Source organism: Paroedura picta, chromosome 14 (assembly GCF_049243985.1).
Source record: "Paroedura picta isolate Pp20150507F chromosome 14, Ppicta_v3.0, whole genome shotgun sequence".
Classification (NCBI taxonomy): domain Eukaryota; kingdom Metazoa; phylum Chordata; class Lepidosauria; order Squamata; family Gekkonidae; genus Paroedura; species Paroedura picta.
In genome coordinates, this window is record NC_135382.1 from 22,894,575 (window position 1) to 22,912,470 (window position 17,896).

Genomic DNA, 17,896 nt, shown 5'->3' on the forward strand with positions numbered 1-17,896 from the left:
TCTGGAGCATTCCCTTTCCCGGGTCTGCTGCGGAGGCTTCTTGTTATGGTTTATAAGGAGAGCAAACCAAACAGTTGAAGGATCCCTCCAGAAGCAACAGCTCCCAGTTCCCATAGCAGCACGACTCTGGCTTGAAAGGCCAGCAGTTGCCCTCTTGCCCTTCAGACTGAGCCTTCCGCCGTTCTGCTGAGCTCACTCTTAGGAAGCGTTTCCTGAATCTAGCCTACAATATGCATTGTTTCTCTTTCTCCTTTCTTTGATTAATCCCCCCCCCCACAAAAAAAATCTGATGCAGCTTAGCTTACCAATAAGTTGGTTGGTACTGATGCTGAACATCTAGTAAACTTATGGGGGTGTATAATTTCATACCAGCAGGATCCGTAGCCCTGTTTTTAACCATGGCCTTCTCTGTTGCATTCTCCACCTGCGGACACACCTGGCTGCAATTCTCCTTTTGCTGCCTCTTATTCCAGTTGTGCACCAATGACCTCCTGGACGGTGTGGAGGAGCTCATCGATGGGATTTCTCTCCTGCCAGAGCCGGACAAGCCCCTGCCCATCCAGGACTCCGAGCCCCAGCAAAATTCCAACCATGGAGAGGAGGAAGGTGAGGTAGGGCACTCAGAGGAGGGTCGGCTAGAAGGCTGAACCTTCACTAATGGAGTTGTTTGGGGGGCAGGCAAGAAGAGGTTGTCCAGGTCAGCAGATGGGGCATCCTTATTGGTATAAGAGTCCTGTTCTGTGCCACCAACCCCAAGCTGTGGTTTAGTGGTAGAGCATCTGCTTGGTATGCAGATAGTCACGGGTTCAGTCCTTGACACCAGGTGGAAGGTGATGTGCAAGACCTCTCCCTGAGACCTCAGAAAGCTGCTCCCAGTATGATTAATCAGTGCTGACCTTGTAGGACGAGTAATCTGATTCAGTATCAGGCAGCTCCATATCTATACCATCCTCCTCTGATAGATCGCTTCCCTGCAGCAGGAGCGCTGTAGAGCTTTGTGGAAACGATTTAGGCTCAGGCAGGTAGTCTCCAGAATTTTGCTTCTTGGAACCAGATTAGGTTTTGCCTCTGCGTTTTGGGATGCTGATCAAAGAAAAGATGGAAAGGGGGGAGGGGGAACGCAACTCACAATATACCAGTACTGATCAAAGTGTCCAGCTACCTCCAATGAAAATATATATCAAAAGTTATATTATATATGGCGTACAGAACGGCAAAGCTTGACGACATAAGGTCTGAATATGAGACTACTTAAAACATCAAAATGAATTTACATAGGCTGCGGTAGTTTCACATGCAAATGTCATGTGTGGTGATTGACGAAGATATCTAGTGATAGACGAGACCCGACACGCTTGCATGCGCCGTTTGGGAGTGTCATTGCTTGGGAAGCAGAAGTGTTCAAAGGCTGCTTCTCACTGTCTGCTTGGGGTGCCAGGATTTTTGTCAATCCTGTCTTCAGCTGGCTGCAGCAGGTGCCTTGAAGGGGTGGTGCAGCTTGCCTTGCAGTGTCATCCAAAGCAGAATTACCCTGTCCTAAACCTGTTGACTCCAGTGGGCTTAGAAGGGTGTGATCTTGTTCAAGGTTGTGCAATCAGTGCAGCAGTTACCCACTTTCTCCTGGGCATTCTCGTGCCACCTTCGAGAGGCGAGCTGCACGTTCTGTTTCCAGGCATCCCAAGAGACGAAGCTCTGCCTGCATTCAAAAGCTCCAGAGGTGGCATCAAGATTTAGCACGGCTTAGTGGATAAGATGTTGGGCTAGGATCTTGGGAGGCCAGGGTTTAAATCCCCATGAATTGTGAGAGCTTGTTGGCAAACATGGACCCATCATAAACTCTCAGCCTGGCATACCTCACAGAGTCAATAGAAAAGGAGAAAACAATATTCTGCTCTGCTTAGAGTCCCAAGTGGGATATAAATATATAAATAGAAACACAACGCATCCGTCTTGAATGTTTCCCATGCGGGTCCAGCAGACCTGTTCAGCTGCACCTGATCACATGGCAGGCACATGCATGCGGTAGCCAAATGGCCAAATTAGGGTTCTTTTGCCCAGCCCCAGTGAATCACACTGAGAGAAAAAGTTTTTTATATTTTTACTACGGAAGAAATATAGATACAGGGGAATTCCCAAATCCGTGCGGAGAACGATAGGATTACATCATATTAAAGACCTTTCCCTGGAGGTTGGGCCTTTAGTCATCTATATGCTTTGGAGCCTTGAGTCATCTTATCAGCCTCACCTTTGCCCCCCTGAGTGTGGGGGCAGAAGGGACTGTACCAGTCCTTGGCACTGCTCTGTCAGCAGGGGCTGAGGGTTCTTATGTTTTCCCAGCAGCCTTGAAAGAAGAATCCCAGCATAGTCTCCTGGTGGGGAAGAAGCTGGACCAGTTGGGCCTGCCACAAACATTGCAGCAGGAGTTTTCCCTGATCAACGTGCAGATTCGAAACGTGAACATGGAGGTGAGGGGATGGTACGGTAACCACTTGGCGACGAGACAGCGCTGGCCCTTCCTCCAGGCCGAGGGAAGGAGCATAGTTCCTATGTCAGAACTAAGCTCTGACTGTTTGACAAGACCGTTTGAATGCTTGTTTTGCTGGGCTTGCATTGTCTCTCCCTGGCACACAGGATGCAGTGTTAAAAGGTTCCTGGTGCAGGAAGACTTTGATCAGACTTTGATCAAACGGCCGGTTTGGCGGGTATTTGAATGCAGACGCTTGGACCAATGGGAGCTGGATTCACCCAAGTGCTTGTATGCAGGGCGTCTTTGCAAATCGGCAATTGATTGAATCCTTGGTGGATTGGGAAGCTTTGACCCCACTCTGCCTGCCAGCCAAGGAGGGTATAGAGCACGCAGGTGCAGCAAATAAGTAGCATTCCTGTCTTCCTGAACCAACAGATATTTTTCAAGGTTTGTAAACGCAGTGGACTTTTCTCCACCTTGAGCAGCCTGACAGCCACTGAAGAAAAATCAAGCTGTGAGCCTTCTTTAACTAGAGTAGTCCAGCTTGGAGCATGTGGCTCCCATAGTACCAGCTGACACAACCCCTGTGCCTGCCATGTATTACTCGGACCAGTGTTTAAACAGAGCCTGTGATTTGTTGCTTTCATACAAATAAAGAGGTCCTTTCTCTTGTCTCCTACTAGGTGTGCTCTGTTTGTGTGTGTGTGTGTGCATTGTCCCCTAACCCCCTTTCCTAGTGTGTGTATGTACGTGCACATACTTGACTCTGCCTCCTACATCCACCACCCTCTTTCAGAATAACTAGAGATGCCCACAGTCTCACAAAGCTCAGGGACCTACCGAATTAGATACCTTTGTGCTATGCTGTGCATGCTTCTCTTCCACAGATGGACGCTGTCAATCGTAGCTGCACAGTTTCCGTGCACTGCAGCAATCACCGGGTCAAGATGTTGGTGATGTTCCCTGCACAGTATCCCAACAACGCCGCTCCTTCCTTTCAGTTTGTCAATCAAACAACCATCCCCTCCACCATGAAGGTCAAGCTGTTGAAGGTGAGACTGCATGTGTGTGTGTGTGTGTGTGTGTGTGTCAGAGCCATGGAAAGGGGGAGGCTGGCCAAAGACTCTGGGAGGTCTCTGAGGGTGGGTGGCAATGGCCCCCAGCATAGGTGGCTCTAAAAGGGTCAGGAGACAGGTTCATAGAAGAGAAGTCCATCAGCGGCGGCTAGCCGAAATGATTATAGGGGAGCATCCACATTCAGAGGCAGTGCACCACCAAAAGCCGGTGCTAGGGAGGCAGCATTAGGGGCAGGCCTTAGCCTCAGAGCTGTGTTCATTGGCCCTCCCAGGCAGCTGGCTGCTGTGTGTGAAACAGGATGCTAGGCTAGCTAGACCACTGGTCTGATGCATCTGGGCCATCTCTTATGGCTGACTGACCTTTCTGAGCTGGAATCCAGAGCTAATGTCAGCTTACCCTCAGTTGGGGTGGCGGCTGGGGCCCAGGGCTTCTGGCACAGCCTGCTGTCACTGATCATGGCTGCTTTCTGGTTGCCTGCCATTCCTCCACTGGCTTGCTTGCTTGCAATTATTCTGCCATCCATGCGTCTAGTGGTATGCGTAGTCCAGCATCATCATGGAACACGTGTATGGTGCAGGTGTCTGAGTGCAGTCAGGCAGATCAAGGGCTCATAAAGGGATGGGGGAAGGATGCAAAAGCATTTGGGGCATAAGAAGGGAGGCATGGGAGGGGCTGGTCACCCTCTGTTCAGGATGCCCCAAAATTGGGAGCCAGTTCTGCTTAAGTCTTGGGGGAAGCTAGAGCTGGGGACCCCAACCCCCTTTGAGCACAACATTGCATCTCTTTCAGATCCTGAAGGACACGTCCATGCAGAAAGTGAAGCGGAACCAGTGCTGCCTGGAGCCATGTCTGCGCCAGTTGGTTTCCTGCCTGGAGTCTGTTGTGGTAGGGAACAAGTCTTCTTCTACCTATCACTGTGTCTCTCCCCCCTCCCCCTGTTCTTTCCTCTGTTGGTCTGAGTAGTGCTACGCTTCCTGCCCTGCAACTTGACACTATTATCTCTTTAAAAAACTTGATTAACTTCCTCCCCGTGAAGAAACAATATGCTCAAAGTAGCTCACAGTGATCAAGTTACAAGATAGATAATAAATAAGTACAAGGACAAGCTTACAAGTAACAAATCTTAAGGTTGTGATAAAAATAGTAAACAACCCTAAAATATCACTACAATATTGGGGGGGGGGGGGGTTGGGGGGTTATGGTGTATTTTTAAATCTGTTGACAGCCAAAACTGTCTTTCCAATTTGATGCTCAAGACCACGGCTCTAACATTTGCATACCTCGGACCCCACCTGCAATGCCCAGGAAGTAGTATGGAGCCCACCAAATTGTAAGCACACAACAAGAAGTTGTGTTATTAGAGAAGAAAAACCTGGGAGGATGGCCTCACTGGCGGGGAGGGGAGTTGTGCTGCAAAAGCTCGTTTGGTGTTGTTGGACCAGACTGCTGGGAGTTCTGTTGCTTCACGAAGAACCTGCGTTTGTGTACAGAGCAAGAGTGTGGTAGCATTTGCCCCTACTTACATGTAGTAAGGAGCAGCAGGGCAATGAAGCAAGGTCACCCCAGCTCTAGCCTCCCATGAGACTCTCAAGAAGCAAGTCATCCCTTTAACACAGGCCAATCCAGAGATCTCCCCACTCAGTCCTGCCTGGCTCCCCTTTGCCCCTACCATCCTATACTGACTCGTCACTCATCCTGATGACCGTCACAGATAGTGTTGGTGCTTCAGTCCTGAAGTCGTGACCAGATGCAGGGCTCTGTACATGCAACTCTTCTTATGTGCTTTTATGTTTCAGAACCAAGAGGATAACAATTCCAGCAACCCCTATGCACTCCCCAACTCAGTGACTCCTCCTCTGCCAACCTTTCCCAGAGTCTCCAACGCTTATGGCTCCTATCAGGATTCCAACATCCCTTTCCCACGTACCTCCGGGGCCCGGTTCTGCGGGGCAGGTTGGTCAAGTCTTCATTATGCGCAGAAGAGTGGAAAGGGGGTCAGGGCGCCTGATTAGGACATGTCAAAAATCGCCTCCAAATTGTGTGGTAGTAGCACGGGATCCTTCCTCCCAAGGCTGTTCTTCAAATGTACTTTAAGTCTATGTACTTGATTAATTAGAGCCTTGTGTGGTAAGGCAGCAGACATGCAGTCTGAAAGCTTTGCCCATGAGGCTGGGAGTTCAATCCCAGCAGCCGGCTCAAGGTTGACTCAGCCTTCCATCCTTCCGAGGTCGGTAAAATGCGTACCCAGCTTGCTTGCTGGGGGGTAAACGGTAATGACTGGGGAAGGCACTGGCAAACCAACCCGTATTGAGACTGCCATGAAAACGCTGGAGGGCGTCACCCCAAGGGTCAGACATGACCTGGTGCTTGCACGGGGGATACCTTTACCTTTTTACTTGATTAATTGATTCACTATGCTGGATGCCTGGTGTGCTCTGGAACACGCTGCGTAACCTCTCCCCTACTCCAGACCCCCCCCTCACCGAATTATGTGCTAAGGCAGCCTTTCTCAACTTTATTACCATTGAGAAACTCCTGAAACATTCCTCAGGCTTCGAGAAACCCCCAAAGTGGTGGGATCATGCAGAATGTGGTAGGGAAGCAGAGCTGTGTGTATGCCCACCTGGGGCCCCTTCCCTTCCCACCCCCTCCAGGTCCATCATTGGCCATTTTGGGAGGGGTGGGTTGGTTGACCTGGTGGTTCTATCACCCAATAAATATTTAGCACATTTATAGAATATATTAAAAATTACTGAACTCCCACCCATTCGGGAAGCCCTTCCAGGGCCCTCAAGGAACTCTAGGGTTGCACAAAACCCTGGTTGAGAAAGCCTGTGCTAACGTGCTCTAAAACTCTACATCCAGTATAAATGATGCAAATCAGGCATGCTTGCATAAGCTTCATTTGCAAAATCTTCCATGGGGGGCAAATTCCAGGCAGCGGTATGAAGTCCCACCTGCTGACCATTTGAAAATTTGCCCCCCCCCCGCACTCCAATAAGTGTTTTTATTTTTTCTATGAAAACCGCGGTGTATAACGTCTTCGCCCCCCAATCTGATGGAAACAAGACCTTTATTTATTGCCCCTTTTCTCCCCCCCCCCCCAGTGGCAGAGTGGGGCTTGAGCTTTGGTTTCCCAGCTCCTGGTTCAGCACACTTAACCACTACCCAGCTCTGGCCTAAGTACGTGCAACTTAAGTGTGTAACGTTGCCTGTCTCTCCCTGCTTCTGCCTTCCTGGTGGGGAATTCTAGCTTGGACCTTTAGGCACTGGGACCCAACTTGTTCAGTTTAATGACACTCTACAATCATTTACGACGTATATTTGTGCTTCAGGAGCTGTGTTTTAAGAAATAACGACATAGGTTCTGATTCTTAGGATCCAGAACCGTCTTTCCCTTCCCAACCACCTTCCCCTTCATTCTGTTCTTGGAGAGGACTATGGAAATATGCACAGCTCGTCTGAGTTTTGTCATTGGCCCTAGCCTCTGCTTGAGAGGTGGTCCTTTTCAGCCAGGCCTCCCTTTCCCTTTTGCAGGGTACTTGGTGTACTTTACAAGGCCAATGACAATGCACCGAGCAGTCTCACCAACTGAACCAACGCCTCGGTAAGTACCTGGGGCTTGTGGCAGCTGCCCCTAATGATAAGAGGGCACATAAATGTTCACACCTCATGTCGGAGTGAAGTCTGTTCCATGGGGAGAGGGAGGTGAGGTTGTAATTGCATAACTCGCTGCTGCTGGAGGTAGCGCTAGACCCGGTCTGTGCTGGCATGCTGCTGAATGAGATACAGTGGGGCATTCAGGTGGTAGATTAGACTATACCAACACAGGATCCGATGTTCCTTTCTTGTAAATCACTCTGCAAGTGCACATCGCGCTTTTCACTTGTTTGGCTTATCAAGGTCAGTATTCTCTATTCTGCCTGGCAGCAACTGCCTACTGTCTCAATCAGAGGTTTCTCACATAACCAAATCCCTAATCCTTTTAACTGGCAATGCCAGGGATTGAACCTGGGACCTTCTACGTGCCCAGTAAATGCTCTGCCTCTGAGCCACAGTAGTTAAAACAAGACGCTGGCTTCTGCTGAGTTAGGCTATTGGTCTACCAAAGTTGGTCTTGTCCGCTCTGACTGGCAGGAGCTCTCCATGTTCTCCGGAAGGTGTCTTTTCCATTTCTTACTTCCTGACCCCTTTTAACTAGAGTTGCCAGGGATTCATCCAGGGACCGTCTGCTCCCCTGAGAGCAGAAAATGAATGCAGTGAGACCATTCTCATGAATAGGATGCTGTTGGACATGTTGAGGGTCTTACATGGGGTGGGATTCAAAATCAGCATCCGCTGTCCACCGCCCAAACTGGCAGAGTCTGCTCTGCCACCAATTAGCCCACTCTGCTGCCCTTCAGGTGGCTTTAAGACATATTCATGGAGGAGAGGTCCACCAGTGACTGTTAAATGCAGCAGACAAATGAAGCCATCGTATTCTGGGCAATATGCCGTTGAATATCAGTTGTGGGTGCTTTGGCTTCCGTGTCTTTCTGGTACAGTCTGGCCACTGTCAGAAACAATATGCTTGAATGGCTTAGTCTAATACAGCAAAGTATATCCGTCTCATCTTATTCTAACTTATTCTAACTAAGTCTTAATCGTGTTATTGTTATCTAGGTAAAGGATTGGTTCTTATGTATGGAATAATCCAACAGGTGCCTCTGTTACGTCTTTACTCTTTCCCAAAGCTAGACTAGGGGTCTAGACTTGACTCTTAATTAGGGTTGGGCGCTTCGGCGTCCGAGTCGGCCGTTCGTGTCCAAAGTGGCCGCTCACGCCAACGGGCGCACACACGCAGGCGTGGCACTGGCTGTTTTGGGCGTGAACGGCCGCTTCGGACGCTGAAGTGCCCAACCCTACTCTTCATCTTTGTTAAGAAACAATAAAACTGGTTTCTCTGTAACTGTCAGATATCAGTCTGGGTTCACCGGTAGTTGAACCTTGCATGAGCTTACAGGCTTCAGGAAAACATGCATGATTGACAATAAAAGTAGCAATATAATCAAAATACTGCTACAGTAGGGCTGGAGGCAACCTCTGCCTGTCACCTTTGTAGCAGAATGGGTGACCCAATGGCCCGACACAGTATAAGTAGGCTTCATGTATTTAAACGCTGCTCCTGTACCTATTGCTTTGGCCCCAGAACACGCCACTTGGGAGTCGCTCTGGAAGCTCACCTTTCTGAAATGCGTTTCTCCCGCTTAGATCCTTGTCGGCCCTCTCTGCCTACCACAACGGCCTCATCACCCCCATGAAGATGCGTACGGAGAATCCTGGCAAACTGATCTTGTATGGTGGAAGCCCCACACGGAGTGAGAAGGAGCAGGTCTCCATCAGCTCCTTCTACTATAAGGAAAGGGTAAGTGCCCTGCTGCTGCCCCTGCCTCAGTGTCAGGTCTTCAGCAGTTTGGGAAACCCTCTCATTGCCAGGCACTGCTGTGGGGTGGTCCCAGGGGCCCCCTTGGCAAGGCTGCATCACTAAGAGCATGTGTTTCTGCCCCCTCTTTAAAATGCTGCTATTTCTTATTAAGTTCAGAGAATTGCTGTGTATTGAACTCCGTCTTTGTTGTTCATCAGTTCCCTCCATGATTCCTAACAGTCCCAGAACTGAGTCAAATTAAGGACTCTGTCCACTGCAGCAGAGCCAACAGTGGCCTCTGTAGCAGTCCCTGGTAGAAGGGTGGATCTGTGTGCATCCTGCATTGGATATGAGTTTTGTGAGGCAGGCTTCTTGGTTTTGATATGGGATCTGCTTGGAATTCATTCATGATTAGGGAGATGCCAGCCGGGCAAACCTTCTGTATCCTGCTGAGTGGCAAATGCTACAATTGCTGCCTTTCGTGCCCTTTGCCACGGGTGTTCATTTGGTATCCTTGAGCAGTCCCTGAAGTACCTGGGCAGGCAGGGTCTCTCTTGCATCCAAGCAGTAGGCAGAGGCTCCGTGTGTTGCTTTGAAGATCAAGAAAAAGTTTAAACGTTACCTTTCCTATGTGCCAACGAAAGAAGTACCCAAGGAGAAGGGAGATGTGATAAAAGTGAAGCAATATTGAATGAACCCAGTTGACGCTTAAAAAATAAAAATGTAATGAAAATTGCACAGAATCCCATAGCATCCGGAATCTGACTCATCATACAATGTATCAACATGAAAGCGTACAGCAAAGAACATAAGCACAGTGGCATCAATGAACCCCTACAACATGATCACACATAGAAGGACCAGACCAATAAAAGCATGGAGTAACATCTGCTTACAAGCTGTTTCAATATACAGTCATCCTCCACTACAAAACATGTTCTCTCTTTTTTCTGTCTCCTTATCATTATCAGTGTGTTAGAAAAATTCTTATAATGAGACCATCTGGAATGATCAAAAATGGAAGGTAAGCTTCAGTCAAACTCTTCTAACAAAATAATTCGAAAATGCATGACAGGACCATACCCTTAAACTTCCACAGATATAATGTAGATACAAAGCTGAAAAGATCGCACTGTTACCGGATGTTTATCTTCTAGTTTGGGATCTGGTTTTTATTTTGTGGGTGTCAGTTGGATTTATTCAGTATTTTCCCACTTCTGCCGAGTCTCCCTTCATACTTGGGTGCTTCTTTCGTTGGCTGCTTTGAAGAGCTGCAGTTCATATTTGTGAAAGCCTGTTTGAACTTTATTAAAACATTTATACCCTAGTTTCCCTTGTGGCTCTGGGCACCTTATAAACTTAGGACAAAGCTGTGTCTCTTCCCGCCAGCCCTTGGTGGAGAAGAAAGTAAAACCAGGACAGCACCCTGGCCCATGTCCTACTGCCCAAAAGGGTGTTCTGCTGTCTACCCTTTCTATGTTCTGTCTACGGGAAGCTGATCGACCTTAAAAAGCTGTTTTGAGCAGGTAATGGGGGTTCTGTGGCCATACTTGAGAACCTACTAGCTCGTAACAGGTACAGAAGATGGGCCAAAGTTACCAGCTTTGTAAACCATGGCACTGAGCTAGATCTCTTCATTCAGTGTCTTCAGGTATGAACAAGACAGCTCTGTTGACTGACTTAATTATTGGGATTCTAGATCAGCCAACAATAACGCTAGCAGATTTTCACACACAGTTTTGATAACAGATCATGGTTTTGGTAAAGAGCTGAGCTGTCTGTTTTGGAGCCAGCCGGGAATTTCAGTGTATATTAGGCTCCCAGTTGGGTGCTCTGGCTGTTGGGCTGCTTCAGAAAAAGTCAGAGGGCCCTTCACCATGGCAGTTTCTCTGGCTTCCTCATTCAGCCCTTTAGCATGCAACCATCTGTTATGGACTCTTGTCTTTTCTCATTTGTTTTTAACCTGTTCCTCCTTCAAGGAAGCCCAGGGGAATCCATGGCCCCTCCCCAGTAACCCCTTGAGGTCAATTAGATTAAAAACTGGCCCAAGGTTAGGAGTAGAGTTGCTTTCTATATCCCACTTTTTGATATGAGAAGGAGTCTCAAAGTGGCTTACGATCGCCTTCCCTTCCTCTCCCCACAACAGTCACCCTGTGTGATAGGGTGGGACTGAGAGAGTGCTGACAGGGACCCCTCTACACGAACAGCTCTAACAGGACTGTGACTAGCCCAAGGAGCGGAGAATCAAACCTGGCTGTCCAGATTAGAAGCCACTGCTCTTAACTGCGATACCAAATTTACCCAGAGAGTTTCATGGCAGGGTTTGAATCCAAGTCCCCCAGATCTTGTCTGACACTCATTGCTCCCCTATTCTGAAGAAGAAGAAGAGTTGGTTCTTATATGCTGCTTTTCTCTTCCCAAAGGAGTCTCAAAGCAGCTTACATTTGCCTTCCCTTTCCTCTTTGCCCTTTCTGGGCAAAACAGTGCAAGAGAACTCCCTCTAGCACGGGTGTTGAGAAGACCCAACCTTATGGACTACACAAGGCCTGTGCTAATTCTCATTTTACCTCTGTATGGGCAGATGAGGAACTGGTGTATGCTGAAACCTCAGACCTCTTGACACACTTCCCTCCTTGGGTGCTCCAGTACAGGTTTCTTCTGGGAGCTGCAGCACCAACTGGGTGCTGAAGTGTGCAGCCAGCACGGTCTGTCTTTCAGCGTCTTGCTGTTAGCTCTTTGCTGGACAGCACTCAGTGCCTGCCCGGAATCATAGCCAAAAAGGATGGCTGTTTGCAAGGGCTGTAAGGATTTGGAAGCCGTCTTACTTAAACTCCTTCCCTTCCAAAGTCAATGAAATGGTCTGAAATTCACTTGGGTGGGTGGAGGGGGTAAAAATATTTTTAATTAAATGATCTGCATTCTTCAAAACGCCATATATAAAGCTGATTTTTCAATATATATATCTCTTCTATGTACAAATCTTTAAAGTAACTAACTCCAGTTTACAAATTACACAATTCAACATTAGCAACTTCGAAAATTGTAAATTACAAGATTCAAAGTTACACCAACCACAAAACAACACTCCCAACGGTTAACTTTTCTTTATTACAGCAGTAATTTATAGAGAATGTCCCCCACGTCCTTATGTAATCGGCATTTTGCAATCCTCCAGCCGTCGCCACCATCTGCACCAAACTTGCACTGGTTTCGTTCTTTGTGATATACAGACATGCTTTTTAAGCAGTGTATTATGTTCTCCACTGTCCTGTCTAGGGGCTTGTTATTCTTGTAAGGACAAGCCCTTGTTACCTGAGTGGCATGGTGTGCTTTTGAGCATGGGGGTGGGGACACTGTAGAAAAAGAATCTGAATTTGGGGGAACTGGAGGTCAGCAAGCTATTTTTCTCCCATGAGTTGTGCCAGGGCAGCAGGAGGCAAAAGCAGAAAAGTTCCACCCACCCTAACAAATGGGCGGGTGCAGGAATCAAGAAAGCATTTTGCTTGTTTATATTCTTTGCTGTTTATATTCTTTTTTTCCCATATGGGGACCCCAGGTTGGCTTACAACAGGGGTAGTCAAACTGCGGCCCTCCAGATGTCCATGGACTACAATTCCCAGAAGCCCCTGCCAGCAAATGCTGGCAGGGGCTTCTAGGAATTGTGGTCCATGGACATCTGGAGGGCCGCAGTTTGACTACCCCTGGCTTACAACTTTGGTTCTCTTCCATTTTATCCTCACCACAGCCTTGAGAGGTAGGCTTGAACCTGGGTCTCAAGGCCCTAGTCTAACTTTAGTGTCACACTTTCCAGAATAACAGCATGAAGTAGTAAATTTCTGGACTTCATCACTTTTATAGGGCAAGTTGAGGTTTTACAGTTTTTATAGGGGCTGGGGAAAACTCTCTGTATGTAGTGAGGCCAGGCTAAACATTAATCTCTGGTGTGCTGGCTTTACATCAGGGTGCTGGTGGGGAGAATTATGAACAGAACTCAAAAAGTATTTAATACCCCCCCACACACACACTTTACAGCTTACTGTTTCCTCACCTCAGCATATATAAATATGTGGATAGGCTCTTGAGTAACCAGGGACAGAGGAGGAGAAAAGGGGTGGGTAATCAGAATCAGACATATACAGAAATAAGATTTACTGGTCCCATTTGTCTCCTATGTCCTTGGCCCCAGATTTCCTGCCCCCCCCCCAAAAAAAAAACAACCAACCTCTTAAATGAAGAGACCAAAGAGAAAGAACAGGCAGAGGGAAGTGACCTGCACAACTCACCTTTCCCTGTGTTAGCTCCAGGTTTCTCTTCCTATTGGCAAACAGAAACCAGAACTCTTGGCAGTCCTCACCTGGCAAGGACAAGGTGTACTCAGTCTCTGCAAGCTGTAAGATTTTATGAGCTTTGCGAAAGAGATGAAAGGCAATGGTAGCAGGAGTCTTTCAATGGAGCCTCTGCCTGAAGGCTGCAGCAACCATTATGCAGCAGCAGATGCACACTTGTCAACAGGATGTGAAGTGCATGGGAACCACAACTAATCCATCTCACCTTCCTGGGGAATGCCTGTGTAGCTCTCATGCTCGTTACATCATCTGCACATTAGGCAGGTGGGGGAACGACAGCCTTTTGCAGTCTGCTCCGAGAGCAGATTTTGATGGCAGAGTCATGGACAGCAGCACTGGTTAGCTGATCATTTTATACCCTGCTTTTAACTACCTGAAGCAAAGTGGCTTACAAATGCCTCCCCCCCCCACATCGGAACCTTGTGAAGTAGGTGGGGCTGAGAGCGCTCAGGGCAGTTCTATCTAAGAAAACTGTGACGAGCCCTGGGTCAGCCAACTAGCTGTATGTGGAGGAGGAATGGGGGAATTAAACCTGGCCACTCTTAACCACGAGACCACACTGTGGAGATTGGAAAACAGGGTTGATGGGTGACTGAAGTCCTCTCCTAGAGCTGCCGTCACCATGCTTGTAGCTTTTAGCCAAGCCAGTCATGCTCTGGTGTTCTCCACCATTTCTCGAGGAGAGCTGTTGCAACATGTGGCTGAACATTACAGAGTCAGTAGCTAGCTCTACAAAGTTAATGGGGCTAAAGAATCCCAGGAGAGTGACCAGCACAATACCTCTCCTCCCCTCAATGGATAACAGCAATAAATGCCCCTTGCCTGGCTCAGGAGGGTCCGTTTCCCAGTAGGGGGATTAAAGACGCAACCAGATGGGATGCCGCCCTGCAGTATATCACCTCTCGGTCTCTCCGCTTGGACATTTCTCAGCAATGTTCTATTCTTCCTCTTCTCACTGTTCTCAATGGTTCTCCTTCTCTCCTCCTGGGCATAACGTTCTCATGCGCAGATGTCTCCTTGCTCTGCCAGACGGCGTTGGTCCATACAGGCGATTAACAGCGACTTCCCGGTACTGTGCACTGCGTGACTTCTGCCCTTGACTTAATTCTGTCTGCTGTCCTTGGGCCCAAGAATAACTTGCCACTTTCTTGGCTTTGCGTAACCCAGGCCAGAGCTGGGTAAAACCTGGGGGCAGGGGAGGAACAAGGAAGGGGCAATCATGCATGACTGGCTAACAGGTGCAGTTCCAGCACTTTGGATGAAGTAGAATGGTTGGGAATCCTCCCTTGATCATGAGGAGGGCAGGATCAGAGGATCTGGAGGGTTATGGGATGTGCAGTCCCCGTCCTTCGTTTCATGCAGATGGAGAAGGGTCTATGCCTCAATGTTCAAGCAGCTGCTTGGAATGCAGACCCCAGCTAGAACAATCTACAATTAATTTAAGGCAAAGACCTCCGCCCCAGATCTTGGGGAGCCACCACTAATTAGGTAGTCAACAAAAGCAACCTTAATAAAGCAAGAGTCTGGCTCGGTCTAAATCCACTTCATGTGTTCACACAAATGGTACATTCTTCTTCCTGCCTGTTTCCAGGCATGTAGGCTCTCATGGATTTGAAGGCAAATGAGAGGAAGTCTGTGGGAAATGTCTGGCAAGTCTCCAAAGTTAGGGGTAGAGTTGACTATGACCCCCTACCAAAGGTGCAGCTTACATACCGGACACCAGCGGTCCCCAGGTCGGTCCCCCTGGGCTCCATGATGCTTGCTGATGTGTTTCCTGGTGGCTGATTGCTTCTACCAGATCTTCTCTAAGGCTTAAGACTCCATGCTGACTTTCCTCCACTTACTTGGGAGTAGGAGATGCTTCAGAAGAGCCCCTGGGGAAGTCGCTCTTTGTCTGCGTGGGGCACCAGTCATCTGCTCCTGTTTTGGAACCTTCTGACATTCTGTGAGTGGATCCAGCCAGCCATATTGGTGTAGCGTTTCAAATCTGCTCTCAGGATTATGTGCCATGGCAGCCTGGAGCTCCAGGGATTGGGGGGAGGGGGGGAGTGGAGGTCTAGCCATCCCCCTTTATTCCTCCTAGGGACTGGAGACCTCCCAGCTGTCTGGACGAACACCCAGTCGGAAACCCAAAGTGCCACTAGCCTAGGACCAGGGGTAGTCAAACTGCGGCCCTCCAGATGTCCATGGACTACCATTCCCAGGAGCCCCTGCCATGCTGGCAGGGGCTCCAGGGAATGGTAGTCCATGGACATCTGGAGGGCCGCAGTTTTGACTACCCCTGCCTAGGACCCTCTCATATCTTCCTTTGTCCTTTTTCATTGAAAAAGGAGAAGGCTCAGGCGACAAGTTCCAGGGATCCCCTCCTTCTCCTCTTGTCTCATGGCGAACAGGGAGAAGAGCTGCAGGCCACTGGAGTCCTCTTGGCCTGATCTAGTACTTCCCTATCAGGTGACAGGTTGAGGGGCAGTCGCTGGGAACTTGCAAGAGAAATTCTACCACTTAACAGCTAGTCCAGCTGACCTTTGCACTGCCCCACCTCCCCTGGAGCTGAGGGCGAGGCTGGTAGAACTGGCCTCTGTACAGGAAGAGAGCCATGGGCAAAGGTGGCTCCCCCTGAGCCTGCCACTTGTGTGTACAGATTTTGAGGCTGGCATGAGTGTGATGACCATGGTGCCCCCCCCCCCCGGCCCCAATCGTTTTTTTTCTACTGTGGTGTTTTTGTATGCAAAGGGGTGTTCAAAATGATCCCCCCCCCCCAATCTTCATCCAGAAATGGTACGGTCTCCATTACCCACTGTTGCAGGCGTCGACCAAGCCAGAAGTTGGTAGGCCTCAAGGGGAAGAGGAAGTCCAACCCTGCTATGGAGAAAGCTGTTGTTGCCCCAGGAGGCTGTTTGCCACAGCTGGTCCCGCCCTTCCGGGTCCTTTCTTCAGAAAGGAAAGGCAGAGGGAGAAGCTACTTTCATGCTTCCTGAGTTAACGGAACACGGGAGGTGTTCCACTGAGTCAACAAGTCTGGCAGTCCTGTCGCAATCTCACGTGCTTTAAAAATAAAAATTGGCTGGATGTCTCATTCACGAAGCAGCATTTGGCCTGGATCGGCGAGGCCCCAGGCTCACCTTCTCCTCTGCCTCCGCCCCTCCGATCAATCTGATCCTGACCTCAGTCAACTGAAGTTCTCAGTGTTATGTGGGCCTAGCACAGGTTTTGGTACAAAGTACTTTTTCCTTCTTGCTCCAATAGTCAGGAACGTCTCTCCCCCCCACCCCCACCCCACACACACATGCACGTGCATGGGCCCCTTGGATTGGGGCTGACAGGATTCACCCGCAGAGGGCAATGGGGTTCCTGTGGAAATTCAGTTCAGCCACCCTCCCTCCAATGGTGCAAAGACCGCAGTGGTTGCTACAAAGCAGTCAGTGGCTTATTCTTGGGCTGGATCTGTGGGTTGCCATGGGCATTCTTGGGCTGGATCTGTGGGCTGTCCCTTGCCATGTGGTGGTGGTACAGATGTGTAGGCTGTGTGGTCATTTGGTGCCATTTCCGCTTCCATCCCCTTTGTCCCGTGAAGTCCTTTGTGTCCTCTTTTTGGATGTTTAAAGGGCCATGGCAGGACTGCTTTGTCTTCCTGTTTTGCTCTTTCCCTACCACCGAGCTGTCGGTTGTGTTTCCAGACTTCCATTTGCTTTCCATTCCCAGTATTAAGTCGTCCTCTCCCTCCCGCCCACCTAAGCTAACTTTTGCCGGTTGTTGTCGCCTGGGGAAAGTGGGCCTGCCTTTACACTCTCAGGACAAACCTACAATGTCTAGCTTCCGGGCAGCACTAAAATTGGGTTGCTATGAAATTCTAGGGCTCCCTCCCCTCATCACAGCTTGATAACTAGGCCTGGTCAGGAAGCGTCAGAGAATCCACAAACTGCAACATTATGGGCCAGATCTCACAAAGGAATGGCAGCACAGCCCAATCTGTCTGCCTCGGTGCTTCTAAGGAGTTGAGTCTTCTCTATATTGCTGGGGGATGAGTTCAGTTCCAGGCCCCAGAAGGGAGCATGTTCCCAGCTAGAAGTTTCTGAGATGGTGGAAGATGACTTGGTGCTGGCCTTGAAGCCTGTGGAACGAACTAGGCAATAGTTCACTCTTCTCCTCTTGGTATGGACCCTGTAGCCGGTCTAGCAGCTTCTTAAGCAAACCTTCCCCAGTGGAGGGAGGCTTAATCCACCATAGCCACATGTTTTGCATTGGCGTGATCAATGATAGTTCCTCATATTTCCAGCCCCTGTGGTTGTCTGGTTGTTGTAGCCAGGAGGAACACACTGTGCCCATTAAAGTAAGAAATAAGGAAGTGTAGCTGTGCTATTCTCCTGTAGAGTGAATGTCCAGATTCTTGGCCTAAGGCGGTCTTGCTCTTTTGACAGGACAGGACATCTGAATGTTGATATGTTTCATCTCCAGGCATAGGCAGGCAAGGAGTCATCTAATGCTTCTGAGGGGGGGAGGTATTGTGATAATCAGTGTGTCCTCCATACAATTGTATGGAGAACTCCAGCATTTGAAGAAGAGTTGGTTCTTATATGCCACTTTTCTCTACCGGGAGGAGTC

General features: G+C 49.0%; 1 protein-coding gene across 3 annotated transcripts in view; it reads left to right on the plus strand.

Annotated features, from left to right (window-relative positions):
- The window catches only part of WDR59 (WD repeat domain 59), a 59,915-nt gene that overhangs the window by 25,414 nt on the left and 16,605 nt on the right, over window positions 1-17,896 (plus strand). The window contains exons 12-19 of one of the 3 annotated variants that reach the window (XM_077310221.1): window positions 474-606; window positions 2,341-2,465; window positions 3,355-3,519; window positions 4,334-4,429; window positions 5,341-5,497; window positions 7,082-7,151; window positions 8,795-8,948; window positions 14,304-14,363. In XM_077310221.1, the coding sequence (XP_077166336.1) occupies window positions 474-606; window positions 2,341-2,465; window positions 3,355-3,519; window positions 4,334-4,429; window positions 5,341-5,497; window positions 7,082-7,151; window positions 8,795-8,948; window positions 14,304-14,363 (960 nt within the window). Of the gene's footprint in view, window positions 1-473; window positions 607-2,337; window positions 2,466-3,354; window positions 3,520-4,333; window positions 4,430-5,340; window positions 5,498-7,081; window positions 7,152-8,794; window positions 8,949-14,303; window positions 14,364-17,896 lie in introns of all 3 variants that reach the window. The other 2 variants (XM_077310218.1, XM_077310219.1) reach the window with 2 other exon arrangements.